A 10,157-nucleotide genomic window follows, 5' to 3' on the forward strand; every position below is an offset into this window, starting at 1 on the left:
GTTGTGGGGAAATAGGGGAGGGACGGTGGGGGGTGGGGAGCTGGGGAGAGATAGCAAGGGGAGAGATGCCAGAGGTAGGTGATGGGGAGGAAGGCAGCAAATCACACTGCCACATGTGTACCTATGCAACAATCTTGCATGTTCTTCACATGTACCCCAAAACCTAAAATGCAATAAAATAAATAAATGGGGGAAAAAAAAATATTCGATTCCGTCACACTCAGAATGGCCTATATCACATATGGAATGATCCTCCTCATACTCAGAATGGTCTCTCCAACCCCTCCCTCCTGTGACAACTGGTTCCTCCCGACCCGGAATAATCCACTGAATATAAGAATTGATTCCCCCATGCTCCCAGGGACTGAATCCTGTATCAGAAATGGTTATCCCACTAAGAATGGTCTGGCTCCCTCAAACAGATGAGGAAATATTTCCCTGCACTCCAAAGGGACCGTCCTCCCACCACCGCACACCGACCCTCTAGCTAATGAACTTTTCCTTGCTCTACCCACACTCACAGTTAGCTCTCTCTGCTGTAAGGAAGGACCCGGCACCCTCAGAATGTTCTTTCTCCACCATATAACGATGAGCCTTCCCACCCGAACGTACAATGATCTCTACCTCCATTAGGAAGGGAGCCCCCAGAACGATCTTCTCTGCCCATAATGAAGGACATCCCCATCCTCAAAATGGACCCTCTCTAGTCATATAAGGAAGGACTCGCCCCGCCCTCAGAATAGTCTCTGTCCCTTTATAAGGAAGGAACCACCACCCTCAGAATAGTCTCTCCCTTCAACGAAGAACTCCCACACCCGCAGAATGGTCTCTTCCACACGGAAGGACCCCACACATTCAGGATGGTTTCGGTGGCCTTAGCCTCCCCAAAAAGAAATACCCTCCACACTGACAATGATCTCTACTCTCCATATGCGGAGGAATCCCACAATCAACCTCACAATGTTCTCTTCCCCGCCCCCAACGCACTCACAAGGTGCACGCGCGCGCGCGCACACACACACACACACACACACACACACACACGTCGGACCACACGGGATGCTCCCTCTCACTTTAGTAAGGAACATTCCCGACTCCTAACAATCGCGACCTCCGCCTCCACGCGACTGCTCGGCCGCAGGCTGTCTCACCGGTCCTCGCGGTCCCCGGCTCCAATGCACCCGCGGAAACCGCCCCTGGCCCGGCCGCTGCGGTGGAACCACCAGCCCCAACCGCTGCCATGTTGGCATCTGCCCGGCCCGTCCCCTCGGCAACAGTAGGCTACTTCCGTGTTCGTCACTTCCGCTTCCGGGCCACCTGAGTGAAGGTGGGGTAAGAGCCGGGGTAGTCAGGGTGGTGGCTTTCCTCGTCCGCTCCTAAAAGCTCAATGTAAGAGTAGCCCCAGGATTTCCAAATTCTGTCGGATCGGGACGCAGGGTACACGGCCGGCTCGGCCTACCCACCGTCCCTACTTAGCTTCACCGGCCCATTCCAGTCACTAGACCCGCCTTGTCTTGGCGTTCACGTCCGCTTCACTGGTGGCACTTTCCAGATCACCCCGCAATCCCGTCTCCTAGTCTCAGTCACCCCTTTCATGTCGGCCTTTTATTGGCAGATTCTCTAGAAGGCACCGCCCTTTCCGCATCAGAAACTCCCAGGTGCTTCCTGGTTGGACTGAAGTTCCGCTTTCCCGTTCCCCAGCGAGGTCCCGCCCTGGAGAGCACACGGGAATCTAGAGACGAAGACACTTTGACCTGGCCGGGGCGGGTGAGGGCATACTGGATGAAGCATCAGGTGAGAGTCAAGCATGTGAACTAGCAGATAAAAGCAGAGCAGGTGAGGTTAAACAAGTGAAAATGCAAAGGAAAGTTGACGCAGATAAGGGAAGCCAAGTGAGTCACCACTGAGAATGGCAAAGTAGACAGGTGAAAGGCTCACAGGTTAGCTAGCATTTGGAAGCAGGGCAGGAGACCGGGCCGGGGGCGATGGCTTATGTCTATAATCCCAGCACTTTGGGAGGCCGTCTGGCAGATCACCTGAGCTCAGGAGTTCCAGCCTAGGGCGAAACCACTTCTCTAAAAATAATTAACCAGGCGTAGTGGTGCGCACCTGTACCCAGCTACTTGGGAGGCTGAGGCAGGAGAATCGCTTGAATTCCATCTCAAATTTTAAAAAATGAAAGCAGAGCAAGAGGGGACAGCTGAGGTTAGAACAAGTGAAATCAAGATGGAATAGGGCAGGACAGGTAGTCAAGTGTTAAGGAGAAATGGGAAGGATGAGTATGTAAGGGTAAAGATGGGGGAGAGGGTAAAGATAAGAGTAAAACCGGTGACTGCCCTCTGCACATCAGTAGACAAGAGCTACAAGATTACAGTCAACACCCAACTTCAGCCCTGCCTTCACCAGTACCCTGATAGGGCTTTTCTTCTCCAACAGGGAAAGGGCTTCTTCCCTCCCCAGGGGTGTCAGGGAAGGTAGTCACCCAGGCTGGAGTGCTGTGGTGCGATACTGGCTCACTGCAGCCTCTGCCTCCTGAGTAGCTGGGACTACAGGGGTGTACCACCACGCTCGGCTAATTTTTGTATTTTTAGTAGAGACAGGATTTCACCATGTAGGCCAGGAGTCCTGATATTCTGACCTCGTGATCCACCATACCCAGCTGGGGAGGTAGTTTTTTCTGCTACTGAGATGGCCATCTTGATTGGGGATGTGCCCTAAACACCTTCAATATGCACAGTATCTCCAACAGAGAGCCCTTCTGCATGTACTGGACACAGCATAAGATCATGGACAGAGGAAATTAAGTTTTTTTGTGTGGTGCAGCTTCCAGAACCCTTAAAGCTCCTTAGAATGGCAAGTCAAGACTGGCTTCATGAGGACAAAGCAGACAGTCTGTCTCAGCGCACAGTAGATGCTCCATAAAAGCCTCACCCCTACAAATGGCCAGCCGCTTCTGATTCTATTACTTTTATTAAATAGTGGGTTTCCACACATGGCTTTTTAAATAATCCAGGCAGGGGGAGAAGAGAGGAGGGCACACTTGGAACTCCCCTCCCCACAATACGTGATTATTTACATTTTAGCAATTGGACAATCCCGGCTCAGGAGAATGTTGCAAGAAATCTGCTAAAGTTGGAGGGGGCGCCCCAGGAGAACAAACAGCAAGCCTTATTTCCCCTAGCCCATCCCCCAAAAAACCATCCATCCCATCCTAGTGTCTGGTGGGGTCCGGTGGTGTCCATCTCCCATTCCTTCCCAAATTCGGAAGTAAGGTTCTTCTCACCAGAATAAGAGCACATTGGATAACAGAGTAGGATCCCCTCACCAAAAAAAAAAAAAAAAAAAAAGCCTTGGAGTAACAAGGGATTACCTCCCCCAGAATAAGGAATCCTGGGCTGAGGCAGGTAAGCAGCTTGACCCAAAATGGGACCCTAGGCCAGGGGAAAGGGGTCCCTTTGCTAAAATAAAAGTTACTAGGGTATTGGAAGGAAAGCACCCTTGCCCAAGTAAGACCATATGAAGGAAGTCTGTGTGATGGTAGGAGGAGGTGCCAATGTAGGGGTGACACGTCATCAGAATGAGTCCCGGGGCTCAGAATGGAAACAACTTCACCCGAAATAAACGTCGTTAGCAAAATTAGAAACAAGAAGTTCCCCCTCCAGAATCAGGGACCACAGGTTCTGGGAAGAAAGCTTCTTTGTAGGATTGGGAAGGGAACTGGGCAGACTTGGCTTATGTCTTCTAACCCCTGATCCTCAATCCCTTACCTCAGTAATACTGGACTTTAATGACCGGTAATGACCTGTAAAACCAAGTCAACAAATGTCCATCTATCCCTGTGACATGGCCATGGGATGGCTCTTCCCACCATTGGGGGCCAGGCCAGGCTTAGGGTAGCAAGGACCAGGCCAAAGGGGTGGGCCCTCCTTTTGGGGGGTTGAGGGGTGTATCCTCGGCTGGTGTTTGCATCCAGGGGTCCAGCAGGATCTCCTCCAGTGAGGGTCGGGAAGAAGGTTTGGGGGCCAGGCACCGGCGGATTAGGGCACAGCAGTCTGGGGACACATGGGCAGGGAAGTGAAGCTCAGCTTCCAGAATTTCCTGGTCCCTCTCGAAGGGAATGTCCCCACACACCATGTCATAGAGGAGGATACCAAGTGACCAGACAGTGGCTGGGAGTGCATGGTACTGGTGTCGAGAGATCCACTCTGGGGGGCTGTACAYCCTTGTCCCATCAAAGTCAGTGTAGGGTTCATCATGAAGCAGGGCACCAGAACCAAAATCAATGAGTTTGGCACAGCCACGGCGTAGGTCTATCAGGATGTTCTCATCCTTGATGTCACGATGGACAACTCCACGGGCATGGCAGTGCTGGATGGCTGCCACTACTTGGCCAAAGAAGCAGCGGCTTGAGCCTTCACCCAGCGGGCCCTTCTCTGTGATATAGTCAAAGAGATCCTGGGCGGGCAGAGGCCGCTCGAGGACCAGCATGAAGCCCTCTTGTGTCTCAAACCAGTCAAGCAGGCGGATCACGCCAGGGTGCCCACCACCTGCACCCACTTTCCATAGCAGTGCCACTTCGAGTGGGCATGTGACTGAGTCTGACTGGGGGCACAGGTGGGGTGGGAAGCGGGGAGAGAAAAAAGACAGATGTCAGGCCAACAGCTCTGAGGCTGACTTTTTCCTAAGGTCAAATCATGGCATCTTGTTCTCCTGACAGTGTCCTTGAGCAATTCATTTCCCTTCATGGGCTTCAGTCTGCCTAAAGACACAAACTCACACAGGGATTGGGAGGGTGAATCCAGCAAAGGGCCTGCACACATCTTGCATGTAGTAGATCAATACATTTGAATAAATAAAAGTAGCCGGGCACGGTGGCTCACGCCTGTAATCCCAGCACTTTGGGAGGCCAAGGCAGGCGGATCACGAGGTCAAGAGATCGAGACCATCCTGGCCAACATGGTGAAACCCCGTCTCTGCTAAAAATAGAAAAGTTAGCCAGGCGTGGTGGCACGTGCCTGTAGTCCCAGCTACTCAGGAGGCTGAGGCAGAGGTTGCAGTGAGCCGAGATTGCACCACTGCACTCCAGCCTGGTGACAGAGCAAGACTCCGTCTCAAAAAAAAAAAAAAAAAGTAGTTCAGCCAGGCACAGTGGTTCATGCCTATAATCCCAGCACTTTGGGAGGCTGACACAGGTGGATCGCTTGAGCCCATGAGTTCAAGATCAGCCTGGGCAAAAGGGCAAGACCCCATCTCTACACAAACACAAAAATTTGCCAGGCTTGGTGGCATGCATCTGTCCCAGCTACTTGGGAGACTGAGGTAGGAGGATCTCTTGAGCCCAGAAAGCAAAGGTTGCAGTAAGCCAAGATCGCACCACTATACTCCAGTCTGGGTAACAGAGAAAGACTGTCTCAAAACGAACCAAAACAACAACAAACTGGTTATTAACAAAAGGCCTTCAGCAGAAGCAGCACCATTATGTAGTGTTTTATGTTTCATTCCCTGACATATCCCAGATTAAAATAGTACATTACAGAGTAGGTGCTCAATAAATGTTTGTTAAACAGATGAAAGAACTTGATAGCACAGAGTCTGACAAGCAGTTAGCACTCAATATAACACTGTTATTGTGTAATGGTTTGTTTTCTTCACAGACAGGTGTATCTGAAGCACTACAACAGTGCCTGCTAACAAAATAGGGCTGGATATTTTGTTAAACAGGTAAAAACAATTAGTAAAAAAGGACCTAGCACAAAATGAGCTCAATAACTATTATGTAATAATTTGCTGAGTGTCTAGAATTATGTCTATCATATAGTAGGTGGTCAATATACCCTTGTTAAACAGCTGAGTGATTAATTGCAAAGGACTTAGCACAAAAGGACTTAGTGTTGTTTTGTCAGCATCACCAAGCACCTAGAACCAGTCAATAAAAAGCATAAAAGCAGCGGGGTGTGGTGGCTCACACCTGTAATCCCACCGCTTTGGGAGGCCGAGGCAGGCAGATCACCTGGGGTCAGCAGTTCGAGACCAGCCTGGCCAGCATAGTGAAACCCTGTCTCTATTAAAAATACAAACATTAGCCGGGCGTGGTTGTGCGCTCCTATAGTCCCAGCTACTCGGGAGGCTGAGGGAGGAGAATCGCTTGAACCCGGGAGACAGAGGTTGCAGTGAGCCGAGATCGCGCCACCGCACTCCAGCCTGTAAGACAGAGGGAGACTCTGTCTCAAAAAGAAAAAAAAAAGAAGGTATAAATGCTACTGGCCACAAAATCCGCTCCCCAAGCCCTGAGCAGGCACACTTCGAGCAGCAACCTTCTGGGCTGAGGTAGAGCCCTCTCCTGGCCAGGCTGCTGACTTGCACGGCAGCAGACTTTCTCACAGAGATGCAAAAATTCTGATATTGCGCAGGCGCATCGTCTCCTGGGTCCCACGGACTGCGCAGGCGCAGTTTCCCCTAGACTCCGCCAGGGGGCGCCCCCAACTCTACAACTCGCCCAGACCCGCCCTGATGTCCGTTAGCGCTACAATGGCCAGAGAGAAGCAGCCACTATCACCATGGCAACCAGTGACCTCTGCCCCTCGTTCCCCACCAGCATGCTCTGCGGGCAGTCCTCCAGCAGTGTTTGGAGGGAGGATGGAAAAGGATTGTTGAAGGGGAGACTCCAGGGCTCTAGGGGAATTGGGGTGAATCAGAACTGTATGTCACCCCAAGGGAGTAAACATGGGCTGGTAGGAGTGTTCTTACTGTTACAGGGCCCAAGGAGTCATACATGCCCTGGAAAAGCAAGGGGGTCAATTCATCATCAGTGATGGATAGGTCAGGAAGGGCTCCAAAAGTACTCACCAAGGGGGACCAGGCCAGCACACGATTCCGGGGAATCACTTTGATGGCCACCTGGAGAAGAGGGCCGTGATAAGGAGGCCAGCAGGTGATCCCCAGACCCCTCCCAGTCTAGACCTTCTGCCCACCTCCAGTGCTCCTCCATCCAGCAGCACTCTAATCTTTCTGGTCCCCAACCACAACACCCCACACAACCCATACCAGGGCGTCTCCCCTGCCCTCCAAGTCCCCGGAACCAAGTTCATCTCTCCCACCCTCCTCAGCCCTGGGCTTTCCGTTCTCAGGCATCGGTACTCATCACTCAAAGTCCTGAGTTCCAGATTTCCTGATACCCCAGGCCCACAGTCTTCCTACGATACCCCAACTCTGTACCAGAGTCCTGGTCCGCATGACTTCACACTGGACACCTACCTCCAAAAATCCCATAAATCTCACATCTAGGTCCCCGCTTTCCCACATATACACAGCCTGGACCCTGGGGGTCGAGGACTTCCAGAAATCCTTGCCTTGAAGCCCCCTACCCTCCACACACAACCCCCTAGACCGACACACACACACACACACACACACACACACACACACCCAGTCCTCTACACTGCAGGCTCACTCCTCGGACACACACACACACACACAATCTCTCTTTCTCTCTCTCTCTCGGTCCTCTACACACTCTGCAGGCTTACTCCGTCAACCAGCATTCCATGCCCAGGACCCCCGACCCCGACACACGCACCTGACCCTCCCAATACCCTCGTGACGGATACCTGGAGTCGATCTGTGACGCGGTGTCCTGCGAAGACGGTGCCAAAGCCCCCCTTACCCAGGAGGGGGCCAAGTCGGTACTCGGCCTCGAACGCTTCCCGATCCTTGCCTCCTACGCAGGCGGAGGCAAGGAAGTCAGGGTGGCGGCGTGTTGAGCCCAGCCACGACTCCCTCCCCACCGCCCTGCAACCCATCATTCCAGCCCACCCCCGTCTGGTTGCAGTAGGGGTGGATGCGCTCACCTGGCGGCGGCGTGGGGGTCACGGGGGGCGCGGGGGGCCCCTGCAGAGGCTTGGTCAACATGGAGGATGCACCGCGCAGATTGAGCCCGCTGAACCCGCTAAGCCCGCAGGGCGTGGACGCCCGGGGCAGCGCAGCTGGGGAGCCAGGGCTGGGGGGCGCCAGGGTGGAAGACAGAGAAACTGGTGGCCCGGAAGCGCCCGCAGACGGCGCAGCGTTAAGATTCGCCGCACGCGCCAGCCCCAAAGCTACTGAGCCGGGGCACGCGCCTCCCGGGAGAGTCACCCTGGGCGACAGCCCCGCCCACCTGGCTTTGATCAATCCGGACGCGGCACCTGCTGTACCACAGCCAATCGGAGCCAGTTCTTATTTGCATACCACCCTCTCCGTTTCAAATGCTCCTTTATGCAAATACACGCTCGATTCTTCCGAGGAGGCGGGGCCTGCATGTAAATGAGGGGGCTCGAGGTGGGGCTCACACCAAGAGGAAACCGGTTCTGGGAATCCTCTCGCAGCAACCGCGCTTGTTTTGGTTGTTGCGCGGGGTTGTTGTTGGTAGTTGTGGTGATGTGTGTGTGTATTTACACTTAAAAAATAACTGCGCAGTATCCTTTCTTGGGAAGTTGGTTTGCCGCCGCTGCCTCGAAATTAGCACAGAGATACCGCCAGCCGGGCTTCTAAGAATTCGAGCCTGTGGCTATGCAGGACCCCGGCCCGAAAGGAGCTTGTCATCCTTCACCAAAGTCCTCCAGGAGACTGGTGGTCTTCACTGGAAAGCTGAAACCAGGGCCCTAGAAAAATCTGGTAGCCAGGGAGGGGGAACCCTCGCCATCACCGCCGCGGGTGCGCATTGGTCAAAGGCAACATTTCCCATGGCTTAAGGCTGCTGTCTGTGGATTGTTTATTGGAGTTTCTAACCCAGAGCCCTGAGCCCAGTCAGCAGGTCTAGAATCTAGAACAGCAGGGGGTGGTTCTTGGGGGATGGGGGTGAGCCCAGGGTGGTGGTGGCATTGGGCTGCACTTGGAGTTGAGAGAGGCAAGGACTGAGAGACATGATAGAGGCTGCTAGAGAAGTGGCAACTCTAGTACACAAATTTGTGAAAAACAGCCAGAGAAGGCGCCACACCTCAGGAAGAAAAATGCACTACCAAGACACATGAACGCCATGATATACACAAACACATACTGTCACATTCACGGAAACGACCTAGATACACATGCAGCCATGCACTATGATACAGAGACTGACAAAACACTTTCAGGCGCAGGCACATTGTTAGAAAAATAGTTACGTCCCAGAATGACACCCAGAGACACAGTTACAGAAAGGCACTCATGCAGACCTACATTGGCCATGTGATGACACAGAAATGTCCCCTCAAACACACTGACAGAACTTGTCACAAACACACTGGCACCATCAGACATGCACTGTCACAGCAAGACTTGTACTGTCCCAGAAATGAGACACAGAGTCTGTTACAGGAAGATACACAGATGCTCCCAAGACACACGTGCACTGCTCTGAAGGCAGACATGTACTAATGTGACAGAGCCACATTTTGTGGCAGTGTCACAAAAACAGGCATGGATAGACCTGTTCAGACATAGACACACATACACCATCACATGTGCAGCTTATCAATGGAACAGACTGTCCAGAAATAGCTATCCAGAATCTGTGGCAGGAACACAAACGGACATCTACCCCATCAGACAGAAACAACAGATGCACTGTCACAGACAGACCCACGCAGGCATGCACGCATCTTGGATTTAGACACAAACTCTCAGAGTCCCACACTCAGTCACCATCTGATACACCTGGAAACAAGCCCTCACCACACACAACTGGAGACACTCGGTGAACTGCACATGAAGACTTGGACTCGCCACAGTCACACACACAGACAACACTGAAAGAGCATGCATGTACTCTCCTTTGTTCACCCAACATTATTAGGGGTTTACTGTAAGCCTACCAATACTTTGTGGGGATGTTGATATTAGAGATACACAAATAAGTCAGGCATCAAACCTGTGCCATGAAGTTTATCTGTAGTAGTTACTGGGGAAATTTTTAGATAGAAGCGAGAATGTCCTGCCGGGCATGGTGGCTCATGCCTGTAATCCCAGCACTTTGGGAGGCTGAGGTGGGTGAAACACCTGAGATCAGGAGTTCGAGACTAGCCTGGCCAACATGGTGAAACCCCATCTCTACTAAAAATACAAAAAAAATAGCTTGAACCTGGGAGGAGGAAGTTGCAGTGAGCTGAGATCCACACCACTGCACTCCAGCTTGGGCAACAGAG

At 52.4% G+C, this 10,157-nt stretch overlaps 2 protein-coding genes across 4 annotated transcripts in view; both read right to left on the minus strand.

The window, feature by feature from the left end:
- Positions 1–1,455, minus strand: part of SLC35A2 (solute carrier family 35 member A2) — a 13,567-nt gene extending 12,112 nt beyond the window's left edge. Inside the window, exon 1 of one of the 3 annotated variants that reach the window (XM_017523892.2) lies at positions 1,152–1,454. In XM_017523892.2, the coding sequence (XP_017379381.1) occupies positions 1,152–1,242 (91 nt within the window). In that variant the 5' untranslated portion in view covers positions 1,243–1,454. Of the gene's footprint in view, positions 1–1,151 lie in introns of all 3 variants that reach the window. The other 2 variants (XM_017523889.2, XM_017523895.2) reach the window with 2 other exon arrangements.
- Positions 1–9,966, minus strand: part of PIM2 (Pim-2 proto-oncogene, serine/threonine kinase) — a 21,643-nt gene extending 11,677 nt beyond the window's left edge. Inside the window, exons 1-4 of the mRNA XM_017523907.2 lie at positions 7,848–9,966; positions 7,608–7,717; positions 6,847–6,897; positions 1,464–4,602 (exon numbers count right to left, since the gene is read on the minus strand). Coding sequence (XP_017379396.1) covers positions 3,889–4,602; positions 6,847–6,897; positions 7,608–7,717; positions 7,848–7,908 — 936 coding nt within the window. The 5' untranslated portion in view covers positions 7,909–9,966 and the 3' untranslated portion in view covers positions 1,464–3,888. The remainder of the gene's footprint in view (positions 1–1,463; positions 4,603–6,846; positions 6,898–7,607; positions 7,718–7,847) is intronic.
- Between the last annotated feature and the right edge of the window lie 191 nt (positions 9,967–10,157).

The sequence above is a fragment of the Cebus imitator genome, unplaced genomic scaffold (assembly GCF_001604975.1).
Source record: "Cebus imitator isolate Cc_AM_T3 unplaced genomic scaffold, Cebus_imitator-1.0 Scaffold30, whole genome shotgun sequence".
Classification (NCBI taxonomy): domain Eukaryota; kingdom Metazoa; phylum Chordata; class Mammalia; order Primates; family Cebidae; genus Cebus; species Cebus imitator.